General features: G+C 40.6%; 1 protein-coding gene across 1 annotated transcript in view; it reads left to right on the forward strand.

The window, feature by feature from the left end:
* Window positions 1-16,631, forward strand: part of LOC124804807 (katanin p60 ATPase-containing subunit A-like 2) — a 183,918-nt gene that overhangs the window by 109,303 nt on the left and 57,984 nt on the right. The window contains exons 5-8 of the mRNA XM_047265144.1: window positions 11,501-11,551; window positions 11,707-12,196; window positions 12,273-12,441; window positions 12,547-12,659. Of these exons, the coding sequence (XP_047121100.1) occupies window positions 11,501-11,551; window positions 11,707-12,196; window positions 12,273-12,441; window positions 12,547-12,659 (823 nt within the window). The remainder of the gene's footprint in view (window positions 1-11,500; window positions 11,552-11,706; window positions 12,197-12,272; window positions 12,442-12,546; window positions 12,660-16,631) is intronic.

Genomic DNA, 16,631 nt, shown 5'->3' on the forward strand with positions numbered 1-16,631 from the left:
TTTTTCTGTTAAGCCTACTACACATGATTTTCTGATTTTTAGCTGGAAATGACATGTTAAAATAATGTGTAAATACATCCATAAATATGTTGAACTTCTCGTCTGTGTTTTTGTATCTGTACATTTGAGTCCATATTTCCTTCTTTAGTGAATTCCTAAAGTATTCAATGTTTTGATGGCTGAAGGTTCTTCCTGTTTTTATTGTTTCTGTTTGTTTAATTAAGTATGGCATTGAAGATATTTCAAGAAGCTGTGCTTAGTGGTCACTGAAGCCCGTGTTGAAGTTTCTAGCTGCATATTCATGGCTATCCCTGTTTATCAGTATCATATCAATAGTGGTGCTGGATACACTTGTACCTCTGGTAGGGGACTTTGATCATCTCTATCTTTTGAAATGTTGTTAAAGTCAATGTTAAAGTCTCCACATATTGTAACTGTTTTGTTTAGGTACCTGATACTGTCAAGACTACCTTCAAGTTGCTTAAAGAATATTTTTATGTTTGAGTTTGGACTTCTGTACAGGCAAATGATGATCATTTTTATTGAGGTTAGTTCTACAGCAGAGATTTCAAAATTTCCTTCTTTTCCTAGATTTTCGAGAGATTTTAAGCAGCAACAGCTGATACTGTCTTTCACAAATATACATGTGTAGATATTTTTCTACAAAAACAAGATGTCGTAACATAACCCTGTATACTTGTGATTGCTAACATCTCATCAGTTAGTCAATGTTCACTAAAACACATTACAGATACTTCTTTTAATTGATCTGACAGTAAACCTCTAGCTCATTAATTTTGTTTTGCAAAGATTGCACATTTTGATGGACAATTATAAACTCGGGGTTTCTGCTTGGCATATCTGATTCATCACTTACCTTTATTTGTCGTTGCCTTCCTTTTGTTTTAATCTGAAGAACACTTCTGGGATGAACTATGGATGTGCTGTCTCCATCTGTGGCCAGTAAAAATCCTCACTTTTTGATGGTGGTTGTCTTGCTCTAGCAGGTTGTGTCGCCTCGCTGTTGTTGGAAGGATGTACAGGAAGCTGATAGATTGTTCTATTCCTCAGAAGTCTTTCTTTAATTATTTCACTAACATGATCACAAATAAACCTTTTCACTCCATGGTTCAAATGCATTCCATGCTTCGTGTGCAGATTTCGATGCAGCTTGCTTATATCCAGTACATCGCACTTAGCATATTGAGAACACAGCTTCCTTATTTTAATGTTTGTTTTCTGAATTTCTTTGTTTACATACAAACTATAAATTAGATTGTGCCTATGATGCAGTGTGGCAGCTATTATGTTTCTGCATTTGTTAACTTGTAGAAAATTCTGCAGCATTTTCAAGCAAACCTCTGCTTCATTTTTGCCACATCGTTTGAACCCATTATACAGATGATGAAGGCATTTTCCTGCATTAATTTTGTCTGAGAGTAGTGTTTTTAACATTTTTACATCCTGCTACTGGTTTTGCTACGCTAGTCACTGCTATGTCCCGATTTTTCTCATGGAGCATGCTGGATAGATTTCTGCCACGACTGTCTGTTAGTAACAGTACATTACACTTTTTCTGTGATGATCTATGTTTGTTATTTACATTTCTTGCAAAAACTCTATTCATTTTCGGTTCACTGATTTTTACAAGTTCACGATCATTTGGAGAGTCACTTGTTTGCAAAACATGATATTTGTTTTTATTGGAAAATGTGACAGTTTCAGCAGAGTTTGTTGTTCTTTTTGCAGTTGGAAAACTATCTTTATATGACACTTTTATCCACATGGATGATTTATTACTTTTGACTTGCATCACTTCACTTGGTGTTGGCTTCGATCGTAGATTCCGATTTTCTTTCTTGAGTGAATCAATATCGCATCTTAAAGCACTGACTATGAATTGTAGGCTTGCAATTTGTTCTTTTATCACTGTTATTTCAGTGTTACAGTTCTTACAAACTCCTTTTTTAACTGCATAACTATAACCAGTTCTCAAGTTAGAATCACACACTTCTACTCTCGTGGCCATCAGAGAAAGGATTCGCTTCATCACGAGTCCGACCCCTATCACACCACACAACACCCACTGTAATTGTGCACAAAAACCTTCAGACTTGCACTCACATAATGCTACACACAGATGCCATCACTGCACCCAGTGTACTGTGGACCATATAAAGTACTAAGACAGAGACCCAACACATTCGAAATCAGGCTAGCTGTTAAACCGACTACTATGTCCAGCAATAGACTGAAGCCAGCATGGACTTTGGCGGGGACACCGGGGTATAATACCGCCCCTTTGACCTCATGCCATGACACAACCCCCTTTCCTGTCACAGTCGATGTCAAGCACTACCTTCCAGAAGATATCACAGTGTCTCTACATGACATGACAATTGTGGTATCTGCCACATAGACAGCCAACAGGTAGCAACATCACAGTCTTATGATCATTGGACCACTCCACAATGATACCACAGTCACTCGATACAGCTGCACTGTTATCTATGCTATCCAGGGATGGCATCCTACATGTGTCAGCCCCAGACCACAACATGGAAAACTGGACACAGGATCAGCTTATACCCCCACCATAGGATCACGTACAAACACTGGTGGATGACCTAAAGATGGCACCTCCAGTACCACCTACTCAGTCAGTACCGACATCACAAACAGGCAGACTGCTGCACCGACCAAGATGTCTAGAGGATAGAGGAGTACGAGCTAGACAGCATCTTCAGAGATGACCTGTACCACACCACAACACATCTTCAGCACACCATGTCTTTGGGCAGGGTGGGGGGGGCCCTATGGGGACACAAGCCCTATGGACTTCCCTCCTCAACAATATCACTGCGAAAACAGTATCTCTGGACCTTGGGCAGTGTGTTCTGAGACATCAAGTGTTTAAGTTGTATCTGTCTGTGTAATGTGTACAAATAAATATTGTGTATGAGAATCAGTAACATTGACAATCATTACACATCTTGAACATCATGTTCGTTACACAAATCCTATATAAGAATGACGTAAAAAGCAGACTAGCAACATTGACCTCAATTATACTTTGATTGGTATAATAAAGTTGATACATGGTACTCATTGGAATTAAGGAAAACATGGAAGGAGGGACTCATCAATATAACTTTCTTCTCACACAACCTGTTTGTTTAACAATATATAAACTGTGTTTCACAGATAATTGATGCATTTAGCCTTAAAATTTTCTTTAACATAATAAGCAAATTTGAAAAATACTTGTGACCTTAAACCTTAAGTTGAATAAGCTTTCAATCTTTGCAAAAGAAATTAAGTGCTGTATTGCAAAACAGCAGACAATATGACAATGATTACAAGATAGCCAGACCTGCAGCCCACTCATTATCAGGTGAAACAGCGGTGTTTACTACCACACTGGACACAGTCTATCTTATTAAATGCCCTTCTGCAACAATGGAAACTATATAAGCACCATTGATGACAAGTGTGATTCAACTACTCAAAGCAGATGACTTAACTTTTAATTTGAAAGCTGTATGTTGAATGTTTCGGGGTTAAGATGTGCACCTGTGCTTAAAGCTTAAATGGATTAGCAAAAAATATTACTTCAAAGTAACCAATCTCATAATTTCAATCAGCAACCCAGGTGTGACTGGATCCCAACCCATCCCTTCTGACAATTTGATTTTGACTAAAGCCCTGGTCACAGTTGGCTATTAACATTTTCAAAGTTAAACTGATTGTCAGACTGCTCTGAAGGAACATCTTAAAACATTACTTGTGAACACTTATTACAAGAGAATTCACTAGGTGGAGCCAGAAGATCCAGCTAAAATACACCAACAATGATCTGGTCCTTCAAACACAGAAACAAACAGCTTAGTACAACAGGTTGTTCAGATTATAACTAATAACTGAGAAATGTAATTACAATCAAAGAATTGATCTGGTTAACAGCTAAATCTAACCACGAGGTTCCACTTTTGTTTAACGGGAACCTGTGCCTTAGTACAACTGTTCCGTCTGTATTTATGACCAAGAGCTGATTAATTAGAATATTAATGATTGGGTGCAAACCAGAAAGGAAAGGCAACATAATAGTGGGACAAATTTTCAAATGACAACTAGTGTCTTAGTACAATACTACTGCCTATATTTACAACCAAAGAGCCAACCGAGTAAAATTCTGAGGCTCGGGTACAAACCAGGAAATAATAAGGAGGGTAGGTTGACAAATAAACAAATTACCACAAGGATTACAGAATGTTACTTCCCTCTATCAGCAAGCAGTTATGTGGATCCATGGTACGTTGCAGTGATTACTGAGTGGTGCTGATGAAAGCCAGGTAGAACAGGGCAGCCAGGCCATGAGCAGTCATCTGACACGAATGTTGCTAACCAACTGATGGGATGTTGGCCCACTGCTTGTAGTGAACGCTGACCCTGGTGAAGTACTCCAGTATCCTCACTCTATGCAGGCTCTTCTTGAGCAGCTCGTGGCTTCAGCTGCTCAGACCTCATGACCACCTATTGTCGCGTCGCTGCCGCCAATCCCCTAAGTATGTGCCCCCGTCTCGGGCCAGCAAACCCTGTATATATATCGGCAAGCAAAGACCTTCTAAGGGCACAACTCAGAGATACCAACTCTTCCTCATAGATATTGGCATGGGGCCGCAAGAGGGATAGTCAATACTAGACCTGAGCCAGTGGTGCCAGACAGACCAGACTAATAACTCAATGGAGCCACAGCTCAAAAGTGAATAAGAGTTGAGCAGTGGTAGAAGCAATGTTGTTTTTCATGTATGCCTGTGCACACAAAGTGGATGCTGCAGCAATAGCTGAGCATTTCTGTTATGGGCATACTTACACACTGCCTGTTAATGTGCAGTATTGGGTTTGATTAGCAGGGTGGTAATAATCTTATCGCTTTCTTGCACACTTTTGCATCTAGTTTAGGACACTCTATCACATAAAAAATAGAAAAACAATGAAAATAGCAAAAAGAAATCAACAGTTACTTTACTGGCTACTTTACTGGCCACAAGCTGCTTCTTCAACTGACCTAGGGAGCAGACAATATGACAATGGTGAGCATTAGAGAAGACACAACCAAGTTCATTCTCTGTGTAGTTTTTGCAGTGGTAGCTACCCTGTCAATTACTTTGTTATTCTGATCCACGAATAGATGAGGAATTTTCTTAGAATGTATGTTTGCAAACAGCAATGTCTGCAAATGAATTGTGGCTATGAGATATGTGGAAAGGAAGAGAACTGAAGTGTTTGAGATGTGATGCTTCAGAAGGACTCTAAAAATTAGGTTAACTGATAAAATGAGAGAAGAGGAGGCTATCCAAGGAATTAGTGTGGAGAAGAACATGTGGGAAACATTGACAAGAAGGAAAAGAGAGAGGACGATGGAGCATCAGTTAAGACATCAAGAAATAACTTCCATGGGTGTTAAGGGAGCTGTAGAGGGTGAAAACTATAGTGGAGAGATTGGAATACATTCATCAAATAACTGAGATGTTGGGTTCAAGTGCTACTCTGAGATTAAGACGAATTCACGGTGATCCACATTAAGCTAGTCAGGAGGCTGGTGATAAAAATGTTTAGGTTGCTTCCCTTCCTGTCTTCCTTCACTTCCTGTGGTTTGTTGGCTCTGTCTATGGACTTACAAATCATGCTAAATTTTTTGTTGATATCTGGCACAATCACACTGGGAATGTGTGCCTTTATTTGGTTAAAATATTGCTGGTCATGTTGTAATCCCACACAAATAGGCAAGCCCTCTCACAAGCAACTGAAAACTATGCTGTGTTTAATGTGCCTTGTGGTTTATATAATTCCTTGTCATTTTAAAGACACTTACTTTTCATGCTACTTTACTGTCTGATAGCTGTGTACGTGGGAAACTCATATATGTAAAAATATAAACACTTCTATTGCACTTAGTCTTACCTTTATATTAGAATACAGAGGTGCAACAGTCACTAAACCAACTTCAGAATGGTTGTGGTTGTGGATGGAGGAGGGGGGGGGGGGGGGCAGAAGGGAGGACATCATATATACCTGGTTCCAGAATTAGTACTGAGCCACATTTGTTCTTAGCCTGTAGAAATGATATTCTGATGATTTTGTAGAGTAGTTCAGAACATGTAATGTTTATTAACAACACAAGCATAGTGCTCAAGGTTCTGAACACAATCTTATCAGAGACATATCAGATGTAGCTAAACATTATACTGAAGACAAAACACTGACTGTTCTAAGTCTGTACACCTTTCACACCATTATGCACACTAGGATCATTCAGGATGAACAAGATACCAAATCAAATGTCTACTGTTCAGAAACAGGAACGAGAACTCTTTGAATATCTGCTGGACTAGACTAAAAAAATACAAAAAACTTTGTGTGTGGCAAATCTTTTATTAAAAATTACTATGTGGGATGAGCCAGTTGAAAATTAATAACTTCGGAAAGTCAGTAAAATCCTGGCTGAAAGAAGAAGCTTTCTATATTGCTGATGAATTTGCAAATAGTACTGTAACTGTGCAGTTATGTATTGACCTATACATACTGTATTTACATAGGTACAACATATTGTGTGTGTGTGTGTGTGTGTGTGTGTGTGTGTGTGTGTGACTGAACGATGTCTTATTCAGGTTGAAAGGTGTCTATGGGCTAGCAATTAAATTTAAACAAATTACAAATGTTCCACAGCTGACAAGTTAAGTCTTAATCTCATAAAGGCTCAGATTATGTGATTTCATGCAAGCACAAGTGACCTGCTAGTACCAGAAGCAGATATTAATAATTGTACACTAAGTGAAACACTGTGTTCAAAATTCCTTGGGGTTCTGTTGAATAACAAGTTAAAATGGATTCATCACATAGATAAATGAATTAAGAAGCTCAATGTGGTATGTTTTGCCCTTAGAAGCACCTGTCATTGTGTTAACATAGAGGAAAGTGTTGGCTTGTTTTGCTCATTTTCATTCCTTATTGTCCTATGGAATTAAATACTGAAGCAGAACAACTAAAGTAAATAAATTATTTCCTCAACAGGAGAGAGCAGTCATAATATAGTGTAATGTAGATAACCATACATCTCACAGGAACCTTTTTAAATGTCATGAAAATCTTGCACTCAGTTTCTCTTCTATTTATTCCTCAATACTTTTTGTTACTTGAATGGAACCAATTTCAGCTGAATTTTGATCTACACAATTGTAATACAAGACACAAAAATAAATTTCATGCAGACTTCGTCTCCTTCTCTTGGGTTAAGAAGTGGAGTTATGAACCTGGGTACAAAGATATTCAAAAGTTCCAGTACAACATAAACCATGTAAACGGAAATCCCTAACAGTTCAATAGAACACAGAAAATGCACATCATTAGCTAATCTTTCTACAAATTATCTGATCAGTTCTGGATTCAAGAACAGGAAAGCTTGTTGGTATTTTATCAACACTAATGAGCTTCCTGATAGAAATAACCAACTCTTTATTTGTGCACAACAACCAAAAAATAACACATGTCGAACAAATACAACCTTAGACCCAAAACAAGATTCAAAGCTCACTAAATCTGAAGATAGAGCACTCCTCATTCTATCGTCATTGGCAGTCTATGGTTGCCACAGAGCCCACTCTCCCCACTCCACTCTTGTGAGTGCAGAGCCCTAGGGAGAGGAAGTGGATGTTGTCAAATACAGCGGTGTTGAGGTCTGCTCAACAGGTGTTGGCTGATCATGCAAGGTAGCATGACCATCTATGCCATGACTAGTCCTAATGGAAGGCATGGGTGGACTGTTTTTTGTGGAGTCAGGTAGGTCCATGCATGTTGGACTACAGAAGGTATAGTCAGCCATCCAGTAAGGTGGATGGACTGGTTGCCCTGCATGTGTGAACTGTACTGGCATGGGAGGTGTCGGAGGAGTGGCGAAGAGGAAGACATGTATCTTGAGTATCCCATTGCTGTCGAGTGTTGCATCCATATCATCTGAAACGGGGATTGTCCAATGGGTGGTTATATGTGAAGTGAGTGTAGCCTCAGGCGGAGTGCCCTCACACAAAGGATGGAGAATGATCGATCTTGGAGCAGTAAGGAAATCTCATCATGTAGGCACCCAGAAATGTTGATGGAAAAGTGAATCTCATTGATGGTAGTCATAGGTGGTGCTGTAGGAGAAGGGGGGGGGGGAATATTGTTCTTAGGGAGAAGCACTACGGCGCACTGGAGGAACAGCAGGGGACAGTACTTACGATGATGTAATGTCACACACAATGTGTTTTTGAACCTGAGGCAGCAGATTGTCACATACAGAGTCTGAATGAGTGTCCACCACTGTTGTTATGAATCGCACTGACTATCTGCCAGGAGACCTCCACCATTTATCTGATTCCTCAACCTGTAGACTCTGCCAAAGTAATCCCATCCCAGAAGTCCAACAGAACTTCCAGTCCTTGCTTAAAGCATGAGGTCCTTTTCAGAACCTCTCCTCTGAATCCTTCACTCCTCACGTCTATGACACCCCACACACCCACCCTCTATATGCTCCCCAAAATCCACAAACCTAACAATCCTGGATGCTCCATTGTGGCTGGTTATTGTGCCCCCACTGAAAGAATTTCAGCTTTCATTGACCAATACCTTCAACCAGTTGCCCATAATATAGCCTCCCACATCAAGGATACCAACCACTTCCTTTGTCAACTCTCCACCATCCCCACCACTTTACCTCCTGAATCCCTCCTAGTCACTCCTGAATCCCTCCTAGTCACTGTTGATGCCACCTCCCTATGTACCAACATCCCTCATGCCCAAGGGCTTACTACTGTGAAGACGACCTTTCCTGTCATGCTCTAGACTCCAAAACCACTACCTCATTCCTCATACACCTTACTATACTTATCCTAACCCACAACTACATCTCCTTTGAAGGGAAGGTACACAAACAAATCCATTGCACAGCCATGAGAATCTGCATGCCAACCTGTGTATGGGTCATCTAAATGAGACCTTCCTTGCCTCGTAAAATGCCAAACCCCTAGTCTGGTTCAGGTTCATTAATGATATCTTCATGATCTGACCACCTGGGGATGGCATATCTACGGTGACAAGAACTCGCTTGCTCAGTATACTGCAGGTCTTACCAAGGCCTTCACAGACAGGCACCATGACCAGGATCTAGTCCAAAAACAGATCTCCCATGCTATTTCCCCTCTAACCCCCAGTCCTCCCACCACTACCAAGAACCAGCCACAAAGGAGTGCTCCCTTCATCACCCAGTACCACCCTGAACTGGAAAAACTAAACCACATCCTTCACCAGGGCTTTGATTATCTATCATCATGCCCTGAAATAAGGGACATCCTACCCAAGATCCTTCCTGTCCCCCTAAAGTGGTGTTTTGTCACCCACCCAACCTCCATAGCATCCTAGTCCATCCCTATGCCGCTCCTAATCCATCTCTTGCCACAACCATCATACCCCTGTAAAAGACCAAGGTGCAAGACCCACCCAGTCCAACAACCCAGCACTTCCTATTCCAGTCCTGTCACCAGTTTATCCTACCCCATCAGGGGTTGGGCCAGCTATGAATGCAGCCATATCATTTACCAGCTCTGCTGAATCACTGCACAGCTTTTCATATTGGTATAACAACCTACCAACACATTCTCCACTCCCATAATTATCATGTCCTCAACCTATAGTAATATACTGCACCCTCCATCCAACAGTTTCCCATCCCCCCCCCCCCCCCGCTCACCCCATCCTATCATCTCCTCCCTATTCTTACCTCTCACCCTCTTTGTTTGCCACTCTCTGCCAATATTTCCCTGCTCCTCTCCTTTTCACTCGTTTTTTTTTCTCCAGTTCCCTGCCCCATGACCTCCTAATGCTGCACCTGACAGTGCACACTCTGGCAGACAGCTTTCCTGTCTCCCCCCCTCCCCCCCCACCCACCCACCTACTGCCCCACCTACTCCCCCCCCCCCCCCCCCCCACTCACCCACTCACCCAGCACTACTATTCCTTCTCCACCCCCTGCAGATTGTTGCTTCCATCCCACGTGATGGTTGCATTCTGGCCCGAGCTTCCAGTTGTGTGCATGAGGTGTGCTTGCTTGTGAGTATGAATGGTGTGTGTTTCTCTGTTTCTCTTTTGCTGATGAAGACTGTGGCTGAAACCTTTGTGAAAGTGTCTTTTACTTGTGCCTGTCTGCTACTTAATGTGTCTTCTTTACAATAAGTAGCAATCTATCCTTCCCACATTGTTGTTGTTAGGAAATAAGTAAGAAAGATTAGGGATTAATGCCCAACTGATGGCACAAGCTGAGCACAGTCATCTCAGATTGGAAAAGGATGAGAAAAGAAATCAACAATGCCCTTTTCAAAGGAGCCATACCAGAATTTGGCTTAAGTAATGTAGTAAAAACTAAATTTAGGTGGTAAGAAACGGATGTGAACTTCCTCCTTCTGAATGTGACTCCTGGATGGAAAGAATTCCTCCAGCAGACCCATAAAGAGGCTGGAGTAGAAAGGTACTCCATGAATTAATGTGGTAGTTCTGTGGATATGTTTGTAGCTATTGTTCTTCAAATTATGAACATTTGTGAGTGGCCCAAAGGGTTAGGAAGGAAGTATCAGTGTCAAGAAGACATGGGGAAAGGTAGAGCCAATGACAGAAAGTTCATGGGCATTGGGGATGTTAGCATACAGCAGTGTAACAAACACAGTGGCATGCTTATGGGACAGGAATTGTGGTAAGGAGATGGAGGAAGTGATTAACTTCTTAGGTGTAGATAAGATTGATTAAAGATGTTGGTAAATTAAGGCCATGGGAATGCTGTAAGGAGCCATGAAGGGGCAACAAGCAGCAAGATCACTAGAGTTGGTTTGTGGAGTTTTCAGAGTAGGTAAAAGGTAGGGGTATGAGGTGAACTTATCTGTTCATTCCATGTTCGTGATACTTGACACACTAAGAAGGGCTTTAGGGAAGGAAGTGCAGCTAGGTTGGAGGAGTGAAATTCTTGGAAAATTACAGGTCTGACTAGATGAAAAGGGTGATTGAAATGTGCATGATATGCAGGTATGATGGGGGCGGGGGAGGGGGGAGATGAGGGTCGTAATTTCTAAGAAGAAATGAAGAATGGACAAATGAGATCCAGGTGTTAAAAGATAGACAGCAACATAGATCATTAACAATGGGTATAGGGATGAATTATTTAAATCTAAAGTTTGGAAAACCTTTTTTGTAACTTAGAAAATTCATAGTAAATGCTATCAACCAAACAATATATTCATTAAATATGTAATTATAAATAAACAGCAGCCAAATAGAATAACTGGGGATAAAGCTGTTTTCTTTCCAAGTGGTAACCACTAATTATGTAAGGTGTTGATTTGCAATCATTTAATGTACAAATTAATTGTGGCAAGTCTTCAGTAATAGTGTAACTCTAATATCTGTTGTAATGTCGCAGTATTGCCCAGTTGCCTCTTCAGACATGTACTTCATCTTCTTTTATTCTCAGGTAAATGTTTGATGTCATATTCACTGTAATTTTTTGTTTCATTCTTCAGTCCATTATTACCCAATTTAAAATACCATTTAATTTTATATACTGCATTAATATTTTATGACCTTTTCCTTTAGTTCTGTTTTTGTCATTGATTATGTGTTTTTAAGACTTCAGTGTTCTGCTCAAAGTCTGTCCAAAGAAGCATGTTTGACTGGTGAATATGAAGTCTGTGACAACATAGACCTTCCAACTATAGTTATGGAGTATGAAACATACTACTATCTAAGATTCCAAAAGTATCCTAAAATATGCAAGAAGGCAGTAGAAAATATAGAATCAACAAATTTCTCAGTTCCAAAATCAAAAAATAACTTTCAAAAGAAGAAAACAGTACAAGCCAACAGTTCATCGTCAACTCTGAATAATGAAAGTAATTCCTTTGAGCAAAAAGAGGGTGGAAAAAATGACTGTAAGCCAGATAAGTCAGTTGATGCTGAACAGTTATCTAAGGATTTGCAGTCAGAGATAAAGGTAATACCACTGCTAGTGGCAGACAACAGTAAGACAGAAGAGAATAACTCCATCAGGAGTACATTATTGCAACCTCCACCACATTTCAGTGGTGAATACAAAGATCTGGCAGAAATTATTATACAGGTATGTATGAAATAATCAAGGCTTCAGAGCTGTCTAAATCTCAGTGCACTATAATAACAAATTCTTAATTATTTAGGCTATATGGATGATGAACTTGAATGTTCACTGGGATGATGTAAAGGGATTAAATAAAGCCAAAAGTCTGCTTAAAGAAGCTGTTGTCTACCCAGTCAAATACCCAGAGCTGTTCTCAGGAATTCTGTCACCATGGAAGGGTTTATTACTGTATGGACCACCAGGAACAGGTACACAATGTAAAACTAAAGTTTTCTGTAATATTTATTATATTTATTGTAATTTTTAGTCTGAGAAAGTACCCTGGTGATGCATTCAAGAACCTAATATTTCAGGGAAAACTTTGCTTGCCAAAGCTGTTGCAGCACAATGCAAAACAACATTCTTCAATATATCAGCCTGCTCACTTGTTAGTAAGTGGAGAGGAGACTCAGAAAAACTTGTGAGGGTAAGTATATCCACTCAATAAGTGTTTCTCTGAATTTCTTAAGTTCTTTTACTCACAGATAAGGTAAGCCAGGGCCTCAGTTGCCAAGAGGAAAGAGGCCTGTAAGAGACCTTGACAAGTGCTTGTATTTTCAGTACAACTGGTCCAAAAAAATGAATGTAATTTGAAAATATGGAGAACAATGTATCAGCACTGTCACTAGTGTAGAATTCAGTCCATTATTTAGTTCAGCTGGGGGGCAAATTTAATCTCGTTGTACCCGCACTCCTCCTTGCAAAAAGGTGGTAATTTAAGAAGATGGGACCTGGATAAACAGACTAAACCAGAGGTTGTACAGAGTTTCAGGGAGAGCATAAGGGAACAGTTGACAAGAATGGAGGAAAGAAATACAGTAGAAGAAGAATGGGTGGATTTGAGGGATGAAGTAGTGAAGGCAGCAGAGGATCAAGTAGGTAAAAAGACTAGGTCTAGTAGAAATACTTGGGTGACAGAAGAAATATTGAATTTAATTGATGAAAGGAGAAAACATAAAAATGCAGTAAATGAAGCAAGCAAAAAGGAATACAAACATCTCAAAAATGAGATCGACAGGAAGTGCAAAATGGCTAAGCAAGCATGGCTAGAGGACAAATGTAAGGATGTATCTCACTAGGGGTAAGATAGATACTACCTACAGGAAAATTAAAGAGACCTTTGGAGAAAAGAGAACTACTTGTATGAATATCAAGAGCTCAGATGAAAACCCAGTTCTAAGCAAAGAAGGGAAAGCAGAAAGGTGGAAGGAGTATATAGAGGGTCTATACAAGGGCAAGGTACTTGAGGGCAATATTATGGAAATGGAAGGGGATGTAGATGAAGATGAAATGGGAGATATGATACTGCGTGAAGAATTTAACAGAGTACTGAAAGACCTAAGTCGAAACAAGGCCCCGGGAGTAGACAACATTCCATTAGAGCTACTGACAGCCTTGGGAGAGCCAGTCCTGACAAAACTCTACCATCTGGTGAGCATAATGTATGAGACAGGCGAAATACCCTCAGACTTCAAGAAGAATATAATAATTCCAATCCCAAAGAAAGCAGGTGTTGACAGATGTGAATATTACCAAACTATCAGTTTAATAAGTCACGGCTGCAAAATACTAATGCAAATTCTTTACAGACGAATGGAAAAACTGGTAGAAGCCAACCTCGGGGAAGATCAGTTTGGTGTCTGTAGAAATATTGGAACACATGAGGCAATACTGACCCTACGACTTATCTTAGCAGCTAGATTAAGAAAAGGCAAACCTACATTTCTAGCATTTGTAGACTTAGAGAAAGCTTTTGACAATGTTGACTGGAATACTCTCTTTCAAATTCTGAAGGTGGCAGGGGTAAAATACAGGGAGCAAAAGGCTATTTACAATTTGTACACAAACCAGATGTCAGCTATAAGGGTCAAGGGAAGTGGTTGGGAAGGGAGTGAGACAGGGTTGTAGCCTCTCCCCAGTGCTATTCAATTTGTATATGGAGCAAGCAATAAAGGAAACAAAAGAAGCCATCCTGATTTCTGGTCACAGGTCCTACCATGTATCATTCAGTCATCTAACAGAGATGACCTGACCTCTTCCCTTGCTGATATCCTCTATGATGAATCTTTAGTTATACTTGCTGAGTTCATCAAGGATACAGAGCCCCTACCACAGGACAAGCTCCCTCCACTAGTTGGTTGGTTGGTTGGTTTTGGGGAAGGAGACCAGACAGCGTGGTCATCGGTCTCATCGGATTAGGGAAGGATGGGGAAGGAAGTCGGCCGTGCCCTTTCAGAGGAACCATCCCGGCATTTGCCTGGAGTGATTTAGGGAAATCACGGAAAACCTAAATCAGGATGGCCGGACGCGGGATTGAACCGTCGTCCTCCCGAATGCGAGTCCAGTGTCTAACCACTGCGCCATCTCGCTCGGTATCCTCCACTAGTTGAGCTTGTTTGCTCACATATCACAAATATAATTATACCTGCACTGCATCCTCACACCATATAGTGAGAGTTCATATACAGTGATCAGGCACACTGTAAGTTTCTTATGCTTCACAGTGACACCATTCATGTGTCTCCCAACCACCGTACTCTGGGCTGCATGGGGTACTTAGCCTTGCAGATAACACAGTGGACACTCTTCTCAAGTGGAAATGTCAGAAAGTTTCCTTAAACAGAGTCAAACCTTCTCGGACACTAGACGAGGAGCCTCTATGACCACAGATGCAGATGCAGTATTGACGGATGATACCATCTATTCCCCCCCCCCCCTCCCCGCCCCCAAAAAAAATTGTAACCCCTGACACTAGTGCCTTGTTGATGCAGCCTACCAGAAGAAGTAGTTAGGATATGTGGACATTCTGTGCTTCCATTACCACCTGTCTTCCCCTCTTAGTGCTCTGGTCTTCTCCATGAACATACCTGACTTCTGCATCAAGGATCTGTTTCTTCAATTTCATGATGGAGTGATCTTTATGTTTGTCACTTCTCCTTGTTCTCCCAACAACTCATCCACCGCTTACATCACCCTTCTGTGCTCATTCCAGCTACTGAGTGATGGTGATTAGGGCGACATCACGGCGACCATTGATGGATGTGGTAGTCTCACCATTACTGTGCTGCTACTTGCACATGCACATGACCAGGTGTGTGTGCCAGAGATCCCTCCTTACCATGCAGGGCAACACCTGCAGGCACCTGCCTGATTACAAGACTATTTGGTCTCTAACATTTGCATCTCCAACCTTCCCCAGTCATCAAGAATGATCCAGTCATGCCTCTCTTGGGGACCTCTCATCACAAGGCTGGTCATTCAGTATTTCTGACTGTCCCTTCTGATACCACCTAACCACTGCTCCACCCTACGGGATCTAGCACTGGTACTGTCCGTGCATCCTTCCCCACACTCCACACTGCTGGGAGGGTGGAGGGCGGGGGGAGGGGGGGGGGGGGGGGGGAGCTCTTTGGTGACTATTGATGGTTCACGAACCAACCAACCACCTACTATGATGAATGCTAAGATCTTTGGACTTCAGTCTGTGCTTACACTGTTGTGCTTGTGCTCTTATGTATATGTTTTATTAATACAATAAAGTTATGTTATTTCTCATAGTTGAGTTACTTTTCTTACCTCTGATGAATACAGGGAATAAATACCCAAAATCATTACAATATCAGCATTAGTGAAGGGACACAAGGCATACAATAAATTATGCATCAGGACAAGCATCTTTTGGAATTTTTTTCCAAATAATATACTACATTGTCCCAATGTTTGCATTGAAGAGTGATATTAGAGTAGGCCTCAAAGGCAAATCAGAAGTTATATCAGAAGGAACTTAAGAAGCTGAAGCTAGTATGTTTCATCACAAGTGCTACCATACACTCATTTATGGAAATACCAGTAATACTTTAATATTGTTCTATGACAATTAGATCATCTTACACTAACATCAGTGCAGCTGAAAGAACTAGATGCAGCCAGAAATGAGCCTTATTTTTACAACTATCTGCTGCATGAAAGAGCTGGGAAAATGATGAAGCTATGAAGCTGTTGTGCATTAGTCTTTTTCTCATATGGGTGCACAGACACTGTAAATTTCTTAAAAGAATTCTTTCCCTAAAAGAATAGCCTATGCAGGAAAATGACTTATTTTAATAAATGTTTGACACTAGTTGAAAGAAATTCCATCTGTCTTGGTAGTGGTGAGGTATGCAAATTGAAACCACAGTAGGCATCCTTTCTGTTCTTGCAATAATCAAGATTTGCTGCTTCAGTAAGTAAAATCTATACTGGTTGTTTAAAAGTTGGCACAAATGTGGAAATTTACTTCTTTATGTATCTGTGTATACTATCCCTTTCATAGGAATGTATGTTAAATAAATGTGTACTGTTGTTGAACTGTGAGCCCCCTTGTTAAAACAAATACATTTCCATCAGAACTCACCTTTTA

This window comes from Schistocerca piceifrons, chromosome 7 (assembly GCF_021461385.2).
Source record: "Schistocerca piceifrons isolate TAMUIC-IGC-003096 chromosome 7, iqSchPice1.1, whole genome shotgun sequence".
Taxonomy (NCBI): Eukaryota; Metazoa; Arthropoda; class Insecta; order Orthoptera; family Acrididae; genus Schistocerca; species Schistocerca piceifrons.